Raw genomic sequence first — 17,763 nt, forward strand, 5'->3', positions numbered from 1 at the left:
GCAAGCCTGTAGCTCCACCCCCTCTTTTCTCAATCTAGCTCCACCCACTCAACTCATAGGCAGAAAAATGTCTGTCTTACTACAAGTGTCTTTTGAGCAGCATGGTGGCTCAGTGTCTGCCAATTACTTATATTATCAAATACACTAGTTTTCTGAATCTTTTATCTGTTGTAGGACTACAAGCCCCAGCACATCTGTACATGTTAGGAGTTATAGGCCTGTATTACACATACACTACAGTAGCCATCCTACAGGTGGGTGAGGTTTCAGTGAGCCAGCATTCTGCTGCAGGGTTAACTCAGCAAGAAATAGACAGAATGGTGACTGATATGAGGTGAAGTAGCATCTCTCCTCTCCATATTACTCTGCCCTAACATTGTACATCTTTACAGTACAATAACAATTTGGGGGGAGATTTATCAAATCTTTTGCAGAGGAACAGTGAAACAGTTGCCCATAGCAACCAATCAGATTGGCTTTTTTATTTTTTAAAAGGCCTCTAAAAATGAAACCTAGAATCTGACTGGTTGCTATGGGTAACTGCTTCCCTAATCCTCTGAGCAAGTTTTGATGAATCACCCCGATAACTCCGTTCTTTATATATCTCCAACCTATATAGCTCCAACCTGTAGCAGTGCTTTACAGAGATTGTAGTCTCTCATATTGGTCCCTGTCCCCAGTGGAGCTCACAACGTTATGGAGAGTGTGAAAAACCCATGCAGACATTGGGGGACATACATGCAGCGGTTATCCCAGAACCCCAACACTACAAAGAAACCTGGCTACCCTCTGTGTCCCCCACAACATAGCTATCAGCTCCTGGTCTCCTCCATGTCATGCTGCCGTTACTGCTGCAGCTTCTACTGGGCTCAGATTTTAGCTCCTCCTACAGGGGTGGGGCTAAAGGAATGTGAATGCATAGACCCACCCACCTGATGAATCACTGTTCCCTCACTGTCAGAAACAGGAAACAGAAAGAGAATGTGCAACACAGGATGTAAAGAAAACACAGGCAGAGTGGTCATGTGACTGAGCCTGAGAAAACAATAAGCTCTCTAAATACAAAATAGAAGTGTAGGTAAAATATAAAACACCCTACAGCACCCTAAAAGTACAATGCTAGTTTACTGAAATCCCAGACAACCCCTTTAAGGTCCCCATACACTGTTTAACCGTCAGTTATCTCTCCTGCTTGATGCCTCACACACAGGAATGTTCGGCATGGAAGAGCATTCCTGTATTCTTTATGGGGAGTGGTCAGATACAGCGCTAGAGCTCTGCAGCTCATCTCTTCTGAAAAAAAGAATCAGCTGTTATTTTTTCTCATGCCTTCTAATACACTATAGATGGAGTGGAGAGAACCACTAAAGCTGGACTATGTCAACAGCACACCCAAGAAAGGGCCCAAAAGCCCCAAAACACACCTAAGTGGTTCCCATATTCTAAATTAAAACTTTTAATCAGCTTTCACTAATAAAATATGAGTATTGTATATATTCTAGCTCAAATAAAAACAGATTCCCCTGCTGTCGCTACAGAATCTTATGTACGTCCCTACTTGGGATACAGTGTAGTCAGGTAGCTGCAGTCTAATCCTCACTCACTATTATTAATATTCACTGTTAATAGGACAACTAGGAGAGTGAAATTAAAATGATAACCGCATAGCCCCTCAACTAGTTTCACCCACTGAGCCACTGAGAGGGGGGATTCCAATTGGACAGTTCCTTAGAGCAAGGAGGAATTGTTCGGAGGAGTCCCTTTTTCTGAAGGTGAGGGAGACTTCCTGGGTCAGAGTACAGTGCTGTAGACCCAGCTATGCAGACCATGCCCCTCCTTTACTCGCGCTCCAATCCAGTACAGGGAGCTCTTAAAACTGTGAGCTCTTAAACCAAAACGCTCTTAAACCAAGTAACTCGTAAACCAAGGTACCACTGTAATAGGGTATTTGAAGGTTAATAACATACTTATATATGTATAGGACATAGTGTGATCCTTTTCCAGTAGATCGGTGCCCTATTCATAGTACCTACTTATATAATTATACAGAGCATATATTTAAAATCTAATTTTGGTTTGTAATGGTGAATATGGAGTTGTTTTGACTCCCTTCTATGTTTTATTTCAACATTTTGACCAAGATAATAGTGACTGTAATGATCTCTATAGGCTACTTCAGGTGATGTGAGATTAAGTGAGTTATGTGATCAGATAGGTAGAAATGACGAGAAAGTATATATTATATTTTTTCTCCCTGTCATCATCAGCATACTATGGATATTATTAGTTTACACAGCACGCATGTGCGTACCAGTCAAGCACCACATTAGTGGTAATAGAGTTAACTCCCGGGGAGCAGTGTTATGTGAAAACTCGCGCATCACGTGAAGTCTTTGTAAAAGGAAGTGATGACGCACCGGGAGGCCAGACTTGGAGTCCCAGGGAGAGTGAACTAATGGGCCAATGAGTTGCCGATTTTGATAACATATGACAATATGATGTCATCTAACAATACCAATGTCTTTTTTTCTGCTTCTGTTGTGTCAATATGTGATTGGCTAACACTGCCTATGGCAGGAAGTGGTTTACTATAAGCAACTGAGACCGAATGATGTCAATATAGGGACCTATAAATAAGGGTAAATTAGGGTGCGGCGTAGTCATAATCCCTCCTCCTCCTGATGACACCCATGAATGGGTGAAACAAGTTGAGGGATGTTCTCATCCCACTATCACCCCGACCTTGCGAATCTGGTCACAAGCACCCTTCCTCAGTTTTTCTTGCCCCCCATCTATCCCCTCTGTTCCCTGTTCTCGGCAATCCATCCCCGCCCTTTTGGAAGACCCAGTTTTCTGGGTTTAACTCCCATTCCCCCGGGTCTACCCGGGTTCGACTCAAGAAGTCCGCTATCTGATTTCCTGTCCCCTTCAGATGTAAGGCTGTGAGGGAGAGAATAGACTTTTCTGCCCATCGAAGAATCCTGTGAGCAAGGTTCTAAAGATGGGGGTGTCTTGTACCTCCTTGATGTTTCAGCAGGGATACTACTTATGTTGTCTGAAAAAATCTTTATGTAATTGTTTAATAGAGAATTCTCTAAGGACCTGATCGCTTCCCATACAGCCTGAAGTTCCCAGAGGTTGGAGGATTTTGATCTTGTCTGTGGGTGCCAGGTCCCTTGACATACATATGGGTCCTGGAATATGAGCACCCCACCCCTCCAGAATGGCATGTGTGGTCAGACACAGGACTGGATCTTGAACCCACTTTACACCCTTAGCATGGTGGATAAACCCGGTAAACCTTTCAAAGGACCACCTTCATCTGAGATGAGATCGACAGAATTCTGTCCAGGGAAAGAGGAGATCTGTTCCACGATGCAAGAATCAGACTTTGTAACTTTTGAGTGTCTGAGGAATTAAGAGAACTATGGTTTTTATCGACTCCATCTTGAATCTCCTGTACAGGATCCACTGGTTCAGAAATTTTAGATTTATAATGGTCCTTGTGGGATCCATTTGTTTTGTTTTTTTTACAAGGAACCGGGTGGAGTAATGTCCCAATCCTCTTTGACAAGGAGGAACCGGAACCACTGCTCCCAGTGAAATGAGGTTGCGGACTCCCTGTTGGATTAGCTTTAAATCCGAGGGGGAGGAGGGGTTCGTGACTAGGAATTTGTTGAGAGGAAGACTCTTGAATTCTATCTTGTAACCTGTCTCCAATAATTGGAAATCCCAGGGATTTGATGTTATCGACCCCCAGGCTTCTCAAAAATTCAAGAGTCTTCCCCCGACCAGCCCATCATTTTTTGTCGAAGGTGGAAGTGGTGTTAGAAGTGTTAAATCCTTTCCCCTTATCTTCCTCCTTTCCTTTAGAATCCTTGTTTCTGGTATTCTTACGAAATGGCTGGCTCTTCTTAGGGTTTCTGTCAAAAGAAAAATCTTTTTTTCTTTTCTGCAGCGTACTCCAAGATCTTATCCAGTTCAGGACCACCCTGAAATTTGCTGGAACACAGTTTATTTTTAGACAAAATCACCAGTCCATAGCTTCATCCATAGTGCTCTTCTGATGGAGCACTTCGCTCTTTGCTGCGAACCTGACAAAAAGTATTTTTGCTCTTTTTTCTCCCTTATTAAGATAGTCTTCAACCTGCTGCAACAACTTAAAAAGGGCTCTCGCTACAGAAGTAGCAGCAATTTTAGCAGAAATCATATTCGCTGAGGCTTCCCATACTTTGAGTAGGTCCTCAGCTTTGTGATCCATTGGATCCTGTAGCAGTGTTGAATCCTCGAAGGGGATAGAGGTACGTTTAAAGAGGATGTACCACCAGGTACATCCTCTTTAATCTGAACCGACGGATCAAACGGTGCAGTCATCGCGGTCCGTTTTTCTGACCGAGGCCCGGTTCCCGCGCATGGCGCCGTTCTATGCACCGGAACCAGCCGGTGCTCAAGCACCCGAGGCCGATAGGGCCGCCCCAATGAGAGGGAATTCCCTCCCCTGTATGACGCGGCTCCATTCATTCTAATGGAGCCGCGTCATACTGGGGAGGGAATTCCCTCCCATTGGGGGCGAACGGCCGGCCTCGGGTGCTTGAGCACCGTCCGGTTCCAGTGCACAGAAAGGTGCCGTGCACGGTTACCGGGCGGCGGGCCGAAAAACGGACCGTGGCACCGGCTTCCCCGTGACGGCGCTGTTCGATCCGTCAGTTCAGATTAAAGAGGATGTACCTGATGGTACATCCACTTTAACAACCTTAGCCATCTGGATGTCAACTAGAGGGATTTCATTCCATAATTTTGAATTATTTTCATCAAAAGGATGTCTTTTCCTGAATTCTCTAGCAATAGCCAGCCTTTTTTCTGCCTCTTTCCATTCATCTAAAATAAATTCTTTTAGATTTGGATTTGCAGGGAAGAATTTACATTTTTTGGCACGCAGACCTCCAAACAACTCATCCTGTACAGTCTTTGCTTGTTTGACTTTCTCAATGTTAAGGGTATCATAGATTGCCATTAACAGAGCGTCAGTATCACCAGAGCCAAAGAAGTATTTTCTTTCCAATGTGTCATCCACAACATCAGGCATTTCACCCTCTTCTAATTCTGCCTCAGAGTGAGATTTTTCCTCACTGCAGCACTCTGAGTCAGATGATGATATGTCTAGTTGTCTGGCTCTTTTACGCGGGGGAGAACTCTGAGTAGAGCCCGCCGGTAATCTATTAGCCAGGGAGGAATTCACTTCATTTTTAATTATAGATCTGATATCAGCAAGTACCACAGATTTTTTTGTCCTAAATAACCAGATTTATACAGGTGACACAAAGCTGCTTATTGGAAGACTCATATAACATAGCATAACATATAGCCCATTGTCTTCTTAATCTTTGGGGTGTCTCTCTTTCTCCCTACAAAAAAGGAGAGAACCACCATCAGCTGACCCAAACAGAATGGAAGGAGAAGCCGCCTGTACTCACGGACACCATTGCAGCAGCGGGTTCTGCAGGGTCAGAGCGCGAGGCACGGTGCATCTTCTCTAGGTAGCTGCTGCGAACCTGGAGACAACCTGCTCCCTTTTGAATGCCACGCCGGGGGCCGCACTTCCGGTCCGGCGAGAATCCGGCAGGTGACATCATTGCCCACGCATGCACCCCAGAAGTATGACCGCCCCTCGTGGCGTCCCAACTCATCGGCGCGGCCACTGATATCACGCGTACCCCGCCTGGCCGGAAGTTCCAGATTACATATGTGGCTGCCGGGCGCGGGACGCATCAGATCCAGGAGCAGGGGGAGTGGAAGGAAAACCCCACCGGAGGCCCGATCCGTTTCTAAGGAGACCAGGGGAATCCTGCACCGAGGAGTACTGGAACATGCGGGCACGCAAGGAAAGGGGATAGCAAACATCCCCGATCGATGCAGGTACCTGCTGCTCTAAAGCAGAGCAGAGCACTCTCTCTGATCTCCCATCCCCGCAGGGACAGGAAAAACACTGAGGTGGTTTGGGGAGGGGCTGCCTTTTAACCTCTCTGTTCTTCCTGTCCCTACAGTGGAAGGGAAGGGTCTCCTCCATTCTGGTGCCGTCGTGAGAGAGGATGCGGAGAAAAATTATATTTTAGAATATGGGAACCACTTAGGTGTGTTTTGGGGCTTTTTGGCCCTTTCTTGGCTATGCCGTTTTCCTCATGCCTGACACCTTTCACCACAGACATCATCTGATGGCAGTTATTCGGGAGTACATATCCTGCTTTGAAGCACACTCAGGAGCAGAGCGCTCTCTATAGCAGGTGGGGGCTGGCTGCAATCAGCAGCCAGGCCCTCACCGTCAATGACAGGCTGCACCAATCACGCTGAAGCCTGTCATTAATCCCTTAAATGCCACAATCACAGCATTTAAGCATAAGTGAAAGGAGCACTGTCACTTACCGATCGGGACCCCCGTAGCATGAGTGTGGGGGTCCAGATCTCTTTTCTGGACCGCCGTGCGGTCCAGCGTTCTTCTCGTAGTCTGCCACAGGCAGACTATGTGCAGATAACATGGCCCTGTAGATATTGAGCTTTGTCAAGAAGGGTTTAAAAAAAAGATACATATTGAAGTGCTGATTGAATGTCAATTGACATGTGCATACCATGATTGATATTGTACAGTATGTGAGCTGTGTGAGTGATCTCTTTCCTGTGCACAGTGATCTGGCTCTGTAACGGTTCACCCCTCCCTAGAGCGAGCACTCTCCATATCTCTGTCTTATCTATTTCATATATAGAGTGTTTCCTGCAGCTCTGTGCATAGCCTGATGAATGGCAAGAATTATAAGTAAATGCACAAATGGTGCCATATCAAAATTGCACACATTATGATGAAATTGTTTATGCTGAATAACACAGTAATAATACATTTTTGCCAAGGCTAATAAAAGATAAAAGAACAATTCCAATGAAGAAATTAGGAAAATACAGACTACTGCCAACACAAACACTGCATAGGAAGTACTGTGGGTAATTAGATTCTCAAACCTGAAATGTAAACATTACATTAGTAGGCCCATGAGATAGTATGATCTAGCCACACCTGTAGAGTCATTTGGTTACACCCACTAATACTGGAATAAAAACACAATGCAGCCAAACTATATATAAGCAACTCATTAACACTGGACGGTTTTTCAATTGCACTTCTATATTAAAGGGGTTGTTCACCAAATTTCTTTTTCTTTCAAATCAACTGGTGCCATAAAGTGCCAGAGATTTGTAATTCACTTCTATTAAAAAATCTTAAGTCTTCCAGTACTTATCAGCTGCTGTGTGTCCTGCAGGAAGTGGTGTTTTCTTTCCTGTCTGACACACTGCTCTCTGTTGCCTCCTCTGTCCATGTCAGGAACTGTCCAGAGCAGCAGCACATCCCCATAGAAAACCTCTCCTGCTCTCCAGACTGGAAATAATACAACTTCCTGCTGGGCATACAGCAGCTGATAAGTACAGGAAGGCTTAAGATTTTTTTAATAGAAGTAAATTACAAATCTCTGGCAGTTGATTTGAAAGAAAAAATTTTTGGGTGTACAACCCCTTTAAGAAAGTCTTCTTCCAGCTTTTCCAGGCACCCGGTGCGGAGCGGCACAGAGTTCAAAGGCAACCAACTGACAAGCCGACGGCTGAGCCTAGCGAACGCTTTGCTTCACTAGTACTGTAAATTCGCTCATCCCTACAAAAACTCACTAAAAAGTAAAGAATGTGTCCGTTTTGTACCAAATCCTAGAAAAAAAAACACAACATAAAATGTAGTTGTTCTATTTAGATATAACCAGTAAAGCAATTCTATAACTTTACCTATAAAGAAACGTGTAGTGACTAGTTTTAGGTTTGTGTTCAATGGCGGTGTATTTCTCATCCTTTGCTATTGCTGTAAGGGCAATAGGGCCTTATCAATGGCATTCCTGAAAATTTTGCTACATTCTGCTCCAATGAGGGCCCTATGTATGTATGTATGAATAAAACAAGAAGTTTGTTAAGAATGGTGTAGCTATGAAATTCTAGATTAATTTCTCCTAATATCACAATATTGTAGTCATCAAAATAGCATTTCACCTAGTTAAAGACACTGTGTCATGAAAGGCAACCCCTTTCATTGTATATGCTAGGTTCACATCAGAAAAGTTCTGTATATCTCAGTTATATATCAGCATATTGATAAAAAGTTATGCCAAAACATACTGTGGTATACTGCAGTGGTCCATTCATCTAATGTAGTCTAATAATAGTTAAAGTTGGTCTGTTTCTTGACATATAGTTGTATTTTGATGGATGTAAAATTGCAGAAGACCTTGCTTTTTGGCACACAAAAAATACACTCTGGAATGAACAAGAGCTATAGTAACCAATCACTGCTTCACTGCCAAATTCTCACAACTCTGTATGTAGTGCATGCGCAGCTGATCAATGGGAATGCCAGGTGTCAACATCCTACTAATCAGGTCATCAATCATATTAACCCAAAAAAACCCTTAATCCCTATATTTTTGGGGCGTGGAAGGGGGGGGGCTCAGAACATAGTAATAGTTCTGGTCTCCTCTGGGGAAAAAATTACAGTAATTGAGGATTTACTGTGTGTATGTGGAGAAAAAAATTAATAAATATAGAGACCTATATAAAGACCTCAAATGAATGACACAGTACATTATACCCACACATACACAGCTCTGCAGCATGCATAATACACACCAAGCTCTGCTATATCAAAATAAACACACACCTCTGCTACATTAACATACCCACAGACACACAGTGCAAATAAACCAATATACAGACACACCTCTGCTAAATCTCAGCATACACAAACAGCTCTGCTACATAAACACAGCTCTGCAACGTGCAGCATGGTGGCTCAATGGTTAGCACTAGAGATAAAGGAATCGCTAATCAAACAAAGCTCTTTGATTCGTTTAGATGAGCAATTCGCTTATCTCTAGTTAGCACTGTAGCCTTGAAGCACTGGGGTTCTGGGTTCAAATCCCACCAAGGTCAACATCTGCATCGAGTTTGTATGTTCTCTCTGTGTTTGCGTGTGTTTCCACTAGTTTCCTTCCACACCCAAAACATACAGATAATTCAATTTAGATTGTGAGCCCTAAAGGGGACAAAGTGCTGTGAAGTATGTAAAGTGCTATAGAATCAGTTGGCACTATACAAATAAAAGCACACCTCTGCTACATTACCATACACACACAGCTCTGCTACATAAACACAAAAAGACAAACACACACAATGTTGCTGAATCACCATACACAAACACTGCAGAATCTATTGATGCTATACAAATATTATAATAAACAGCCACATACTGCTTCATACATACATACAGACATACATACAGCTGTTACATACATGCCTCTACTGCATCACTATTTACAAACATCTCTGCTATAGAGATGGACACAGACAGCAACAGACAGCCACACACACACACACACACACACACACACACACACACACACACACTATTTTAATGGTGAAACAGCTGTCATCATCAGTGGAGGGTGTTTGGTGTCCTCCGCCTGCTTGTACCATGATGTGAGAATATTCTCTGAAAAATAAAGGAACATTTTTTCTGCTATATCAGTGAGTGCATCCAGATTCATCTTCTCCTTGAATGTACTATTTTAATAGAGATTTCCTGACTTACAGTATTTACAGGGAGTGCTTCTACAAGTCATGTGACTGATCACATTACTGTGACATCACAGCGGGCGCGGTCCAATCGCCGTGCCCTCTAATAAAGTAATCGGATGCAGCTGTCAAAGTAGACAGCTGCATCCGATTACTTGATGCAGCCGATCCCTGGTGTCTAGTGGGGTGGATCCACACTTCTTATGCCGTCCGGGATCTGCGCCGTAATGGCGCTGATCCCGGCTTGGCACTCGATTGCTTCCGGCTGCAGCAGCCGGAAGCAATCAATGTGCCTATCACAACGATCTATGCTGCATATCTATGCAGCATAGATCTGTATGAGGGATCAGAGTGCTTATACTAGAAGTCCCCCAGGGGGCTTCTAGTAAAAGTGTAAAAGAAAAAAAAAAAAGTGTCGTTATTAATAAAAAGCCCCCTCCCCTAATAATCACCCCCCTTTATCCATGTTATAAATAAAAATAAATAAATATGTTTGTTATCGCTGCGTGCATAATCGCCTAAACTATTAACTAATCACATTCCTGATCTCGTACGGTAAATGGCGTAAGAGCAAAAAAATCCCAAAGTTCAAAATTGCGCATGTTTGGTCGCATCAAATCCAGAAAAATTGTAATAAAAAGCGATCAAAAAGTCGTATATGCGCAATCAAGGTACCGATAGAAAGAACATATCGTGGCGCAAAAAAATGACACCTCACACAACCCCATAGGCCAAAGGATAAAAGCGCTATAAGCCTGGGAATGGAGTGATTTTAAGGAACATATATTTGTTAACAATGGTTTGAATTTTTTACAGGCCATCAGATGCATTGAAAGTTATACATGTTACATATCGTTGTAATCGTAACGACGTCTGAAACATATATAAACAAGTCAGTTTTACCCCAGGGCGAACCCCCCCCCCCCCCCCCCCCAAATAAAAGAAATTTGTGTTGTTGTTGTTTTTTTCAATTTCACCACACATTTAAAATTTTTCTGGTTTCGTAGTGTACTTTATGAAAAAATTCAGCCTGTCATTGCAAAGTACAATTAGTGGTGCAAAAAATAACGAAAACGCAAAAATTGAAATTGGCCAGTCCTCTTCGGGTTAAAGCAAAGAATGCGTTATATGTGAACAAGCCTATATATTTACACAAGGAAGGATTGTTGCAAACAATTCTCTAACCATTCATTTGAATGGGTTCTAAAGAAATCCATGTGCTGGCCATTGAAACAATCCTGTTCATATAAGAATAATTGAGTTTTAATCACAGAAGTGTGTATTACAAATCTACAGCATGCAGCATCTTTTTCCTGCTGAAATAATGTCATAGTACTATGTTTTGCTGCCAATGGCCATAATAAGTAACCGTAGATGTGCAGCCATGTCTATTTTTTCTCTCCATGAAATAATCAGCAACCAACCTTTACAGAAAAAATAATATTCCAAGATACTTTCACCAATTCCTACTTTTCTGTAAGTGTGGCTGTCATCAGAAACATGAAAACCAATTACAAAAACAGTACATTTAATGTCTAAACAGATTTCTTTATAGACAAATTTAGGACTGCTTTAACAGGATCTAGTTATTATTTTAACAAGTTGTAGACTCTGAATTAAATTCAATTAACAGTTGTTTCAATTAAAGGGAATACTTGTTTATCAATAATCCCATGTTTTGCCACTATTTGCTTTCATTGCAGTGCGCTACAGGACTGTTTCCAGTTATCCCATACAGTAGTATGAAAGTTCCCAGCTAAAAGTGATTCTTTTGTTTGAGCTTCAACTAATTACTGTACTCATCATTCTATAGTTAACTATCACTTATTTATCTGAATTTGTGCAGAGCTAATTCACCAAAGAAGACGACAGTAGAAGACATAGAAGCGATTAATATCATGGCGTGTGTAAATTCTGTAAAGCATCTCATAATTACAATCACTGCAGAAGCTGTCGGCTGGAAATCTCAGCCATAAGAGCAACATTGTACGGGATTATGAAACAAAACTGCATATTTTCACAATTTACAGAAACTGCATATTTTCACAATTTACAGAAGACCCCCTTGGCTGCAATACATTTTGACATTTTACTATATAGTATTCTTGAAAGTTTGAAAACCAACCTGGTGTTATTTAGAAAGTGATGTGCCCTGGTCTGAGAAGCAACATATAGTGAGGATGTTGTCACAAGAAGGTCATTTCTTTCTTGAGATGTCAAACTGTGTCCTGTTGTAAAAGAAACTCAAGAATTAAAAAAAAAAATAATAATAAAAAAGGACTTTGCAGAGCAGTAAACATAATATCTTAATACTACAATATACCAAATCCAGAAAATGTTTTCAGATGTTTTTAGATATTATAATTATATATGGGGTAATAAAGGGGGAGGGGGAGATTTCATTCAGTTGGAACTTCTCTTGATAAAATGGAGCCAAATAACAAGTCAGGTGAAGCACTCAGGAGGATAAAGGCTTTCAATGTGACGGTACGTTCACACTGACAGGCGGAAATTCCAAGTGGAATTCCCATTGCGGACTCCACTCGGAATCCCGACTTCCTCACTGTCTCAGTATTATGTATATAGCGCCCTATACATAATACTGAGACAATGAGGCAGGCTGGATTCTGAGCAGAGTCCGTCACCCCCCCCCCTTTTTTTTTTCTTTTTTAGTTTTTACTTTCTCAGTTTCTTGAAGCCATAGCTATCTAATGTTGATGATTTTGTGATATTTTGTGATACTTTCATTCATCATACAAAGAAAAGTACAGCAAAACAAAAAACAAACAAATGTGCCGGTTTTATATCATTTTTATGTCTATGGAGCTGAATGGCTCACCTACTTTGCGCCATTATCTGTAGACTTTATTAACACCAATTTGGGGTAAATAAGACTTTAGATCGCTTTTTACATTTTTTTTCAAGGATTCAATGTGACTAAAAATGAGGAATTCTGGTGTTTGGTACTTGTTTTAGCATACACAAATTCATCACCTGGCATCCGTTATATATTTTAATAGTTCAGGCATTTCCTCAAGTGGCGATACCAAACTTAATAAATTTTTTTTCATTTAGACTTTTTGCAAAATGGGAAAGGGGCTCATTTAAAGGGGAACTCCAGGTAGAGGTTAAAAAAATGAAACTTCTGCAGAAGCATAAAGCGTTACTTACCTATCCCAGTTTTGAAACTACCAAAAATCCATTTGTTTTGGGTTTTTTTGTTCTGTTTTGTGTTTCTGCACTTCACGGTTTATCAGTTGTACACAGTACTACCGGTTCCAGAATGCAATGCTTTCCCTCAGCTGTTCATCACAGTCCCCTACCCTGCCTATTCCCCGCCCAAAGCTGTTGCAGAACATCTAGGCTGTGTTCACACATTGCACTTTTATTGTGTTACTGAATTATTTGCAGTAATTTATGATTTCATTGTGTTCCCACCCACACAGCACGCTGTATTCTCTACCTGTAACACCACACAGTAACTACCTGTTACACCACACAGCACACTGTATTCCCTACCTGTACCACACAGCACGCTGTATTCTCTACCTGTAACACCACACAGCGCGCTGTATTCTCTACCTGTAACACCACACAGCACACTGTATTCTCTACCTGTAACACCACACAGCACGCTGTATTCTCTACCAGTAACGCTGATATTGGAATAAAGTACAGAACTTTTTGAATTGTTTTTTCTTTACATTTCCACGCACATATTATGATCAAGCATCTGTTATCTTTGAAGTTGAGCCCCACAATAAGGCTCTGATCTTCTCTACCGTATAGCATCATTTACTTGTTGCTGCATCATTTTTGTGAATATGCTGCAGTACCGCAATGACACTCCAACATGTGTGAACACAGCCCTAATTTCACTGCACACTTCTGCACAATTAGAGAAATCAGTGCAACACCTGCTTCTGGCCGGTCAGAGATAGTTAATCACTCAGGGGATTGGGGGATCCAGCCAAGCCTCCTGTGACATCACACCCTGCCCCCCGTCTGCATCATCAGCCTGATCTCAGCAAACACACACAATGTGAGACAGAGGCATGGAAGATTTGTCTCCTAAGGGGGGATAGCAGAAGGAGCCAGAGACAATGTGGATTTGCACAGGGGCCATTTTGTTTCACTTCCTGGATTTCTATCAGCTACCAGTATGGCAGAACCGCACCGATACGGTAATACATTGTATAGACACAACTATATAACTTTTAATGTACTTTTAAAGAGTCACTGTCGTATTTTTTTTTTTTTTGCAGAAATCAATAGTCCAGGCGATTTTAAGAAACTTTGTAATTGGGTTTATTAGCCAAATCTGCCATTATCTGCATGTAAAAAGCCTTTTCCCAGGTCCCCCCCTCCTTCCTCTTTTTCATCCACTCTGAAAAATCTGAAAATTGTGACTTGTTGCAGGAGATGTACCCTGTCTGTTCTAGGGAGAGGGGAGGGGGGAGGAGGAAGGAGGGAGTTAGCCGGCAGCAGAAAGCAGATAACAGAGGATTACAGGCAGGAGCTGGGTGACAGCTGTAATCCGAGCTCAGACAGGTCACTGGTGACTGTCACAAGAGATATCCCATGAGGGATTTGTAGATTAACTCTTTGTTGTCCTGTTTTGGTCTTTTCTTTAGCTCTCTCCATAGGAGAACAATGAAGACAGGGGGGAGAGCTTCAAACTGCTTTTTCATGATAAAAATGCATTTTTCGGATAATAAACCCAATTACTAAGTTTCTTAAAATCGCCTGGACTATTGATTTCTGCAAAAAAAAAAAATCACGACAGTGACACTTTAATAGAAAACAAGTTTTTCTTATCCGGAGTTCCCCTTTACATTTTTACTAGGGTAGTGAATCCTCCACACCCACACATTTGTCCCACTAGAGGACATATTGCACTGCATTGAGTAAAGAATAATCAGCCCTCTAATATTGTAGTCAACATGACAAGAACAGAGGCCTTCAGCAATGTGGGGTTGCAGGACTGACCTGTCAGGCAACCCCCCTAAATGCTGTGTTTGCTAGTGATCACAGCTTTTAAGGAGTTAAATGGCTGGAATCAACATGATCGCTGATGTGGGTCTTTGGCTGCAGGTATTTGCTACATATAGTAGCCGACATTCCTTGTGTGAGCTTGTGTCATACACCCCTTCCTTTGCCCATCAAGATTATTTACAGGGGGTAGTTTGGAATGGGTTTAAGAAGTTCTTTGGGCTAAAATCTAAAATGTCTGATGGCCACTGTATAGTGGTAGTGCTGAATTACTGTTGCTCAACTCACATTTGAAAAAAGAAAAAAAAAACACACCACCACCCAACATCCCCATATCAAGTCCTGAGTTCTAAAAATAAAAAGCTATACATAATTGGCATCACTGTGTATATAGTGACCAGAGCAATAAAATTGATTACATTACTTATCCCGCATAATAAACACCAAATATAAAAAAAAAAAACAGAATTGCTGTTTTTCACCTTACCAACCAAGCTGTCTGTAGTAAAGGATAAAAAACACTACATAAATTGCCATATTTGTAATAACCTGCAGTAATGTGTCATTTATACCACAAGTGAATGCTATAGCGATAAAAACCCAAAAAGTATATTATGGTTTGCTTTTTTTAAAAACCCCTCCCTCAAAGAATTACTAAAAAATCATAAATACATGAAAATCACCCAAAATCTGTGGTGTGTTTGTAGATTTGTTAACAGGCTTTGACTCTGCTTACTATTTTATATGGAACTGACATAGTACTGGGGGTCTTCCATTTCACCCAAGGCACAGCATTTTTTAGGCAACTTTTTATTACAAACAGACACATGAATAATACTGGTGATTGCCAACTGTTATCTAGTGATCAATCCCATCTTTAAAAAAATAAAAATAAATAAAAAAGCCATGTTAAGAAACCCTATAGGAGATAGATGTGTATAGTAGATGCACCAAAACAGAGAATTCTTACTTCATCTACCCAGTGACATCCATGACTGTTTATGGCAATATATTAAAACCCTTTCAGGACCAAGACAAATTTTATGAATATGACCTGTGTCACTTTATTCATCAATAACTTGGGAATGCTTTTACCAATCCTTCTGATTCCAAGATAGATTTTTGTTACATATTCTACTTTATGTAAGTGGTAAATTTGAGTTGATAGCTTTAGAATTTTTTTGTGAAAAAAACTCAAAAATGTTGTTAAAAATGTAAAAAAAGCGCATTCTCTACATTTGAAAGTCTCTGCCAATAAGGAAAATAGTAATACTACATTCATTATTTATTAATTCATATCTATAACATGTCTACTTTATTTTAAAAGCATTTGGTGAACATGCTTTTACTTATTTGGGATGTTAGAGGCCGTAAATGTTTAGTAGCAGTTTTCAAAATGTTCGTGAAAATTTCAAACTCAGAAATTCTTTAGGCACCAGTTCAGTTTTGGAGTATATTTTAGAGGCCTGTATACTAAAACCCCCCACAATTCAACCCATTTTGAAATCTTCACTCTTTCAAGTGTTTAAATTTACATTCATTCAGTTATTTAACCCTTTCTGCATTTCACAGGAATAACTGCAAAGTAAGAGCGAAAAGTTAAAATTTGCATTTTCTTTACAGAGATTCCAATGTAATCCTATGTGTTTTTTACAAAACCAATTACCGTTACTGATCCACCAAAGCCAGCAATTGCCGATGCTGGACCCCCTTTGGGGGTCCAGTGGCAGTTGCACTAAACTGTCAGCTATCAGCTGAAAGTTTAGTTGCAGCTTCCGGTCACTGTTTGTCTAAACATTGAGCATTTGAAGCAGGTCAGTAAATGTACTGACTTTTGCTTGAAAGGGTTAAAGGACAACTCCGGCGGCACCCCCCCCCCCCACACACCAAAAAAAAACACAGACACACAGACACCATACTCACCATCCCTCCAGTGACGATCGCCACTCCATTCGCCCGCCATACGCCTCACCGTCACCGCCGTCCAGCGATGTCTCTTACTTCTGGGTCCATGGGAGAGAAAAGGCTGCTGGTGCGCTTGCGCATCGGCAGCCTTTTCATTGGCTGGAGCGCATCACATGGCTTCCAGCAAGCTTAGCCAATCAGGGCTTAGCAAGCTGGAAGCCATGTGATGCGCTCCAGCCAATGAAAAGGCTGCTGGTGTGCATGTGCACCAGCAGCCTTTTCTCTCCCATTCACTTTCAATGAAGACGCCGAGGAGGAAGAAGACCCGGACCGCCCCCCGACTCTGACGTCGTTGTCACCAGATGCCGCCCGGGAGAAGAGGACCGTGACGATCGTAATAGGTAATGTATACATTCTTTACCTTCGGGGGGGTTTGAAGACCGGGTATTTAACCACATTACAAAGTTATATAACTTAAAGAAGTTAAAAAAAATTTTCGTGGGAGTTGTCCTTTAACATATCTGGTTAACACATCTAATTTGTGCAAATCCTAGCTAAGTGAGGGCAGTCATATTATTTTGCATACAGAATTGCATCTAATTTTCCAAATACAGATTCAATGACTGAAAAGGCATAAACAGTATTATATAGATTAGTGGGGTAAAATAATTAAATAGATTATCTGGGACTTTCAGAATTCATCTTATGTGCTTTCTTTCTACACTGCTTTACTCTAGATAGCTGCTGAGTGTCTAGAAATACTGTACACTCCTCTCTAGATATAGATATATCATGTACTGCACCCTTCAGGATTTAGGCTGTGTTCTCACTCTTATGTTTTTCTGGCCACAGGTCTCTTTAGAACATGTCCTGTTATAAAACACTAGCGCTTGCACTACATTTAATATCTGCCCACAGCTCTTTTCTTAAAGAGAAACTGACAGCACATATATGCATATAACCATGCAGCCAGTTTACCATTGGCGCTTGCATACCTAACTTCTGTGCTGCTCTGTGATCTGGCCTGTTCATGAAAAACAATCTTTATTGTGACAATGTCAGCTGTGTACTGTATGCCTCGCACAGCTCCTGCCCGACACGATCTGCAGCCGATGGTGTATCTTCAGGCTGTCGCTCGTAGGGCGGGGGCAAAGAGACTGTCAGCTTAGGGTAAAGATAGTTTTTATGAACAGGTCGGATCACAGAGCAGCA

The 17,763-nt window shown here is 41.5% G+C and overlaps 1 protein-coding gene across 2 annotated transcripts in view; it reads right to left on the bottom strand.

The window, feature by feature from the left end:
* Positions 1–17,763, bottom strand: part of PCCA (propionyl-CoA carboxylase subunit alpha) — a 447,530-nt gene that overhangs the window by 178,046 nt on the left and 251,721 nt on the right. For both annotated transcript variants that reach the window (XM_069970721.1, XM_069970720.1), the window contains exon 18: positions 11,780–11,882. In XM_069970721.1, the coding sequence (XP_069826822.1) occupies positions 11,780–11,882 (103 nt within the window). The remainder of the gene's footprint in view (positions 1–11,779; positions 11,883–17,763) is intronic.

This window comes from Dendropsophus ebraccatus, chromosome 5 (assembly GCF_027789765.1).
Source record: "Dendropsophus ebraccatus isolate aDenEbr1 chromosome 5, aDenEbr1.pat, whole genome shotgun sequence".
Taxonomy (NCBI): Eukaryota; Metazoa; Chordata; class Amphibia; order Anura; family Hylidae; genus Dendropsophus; species Dendropsophus ebraccatus.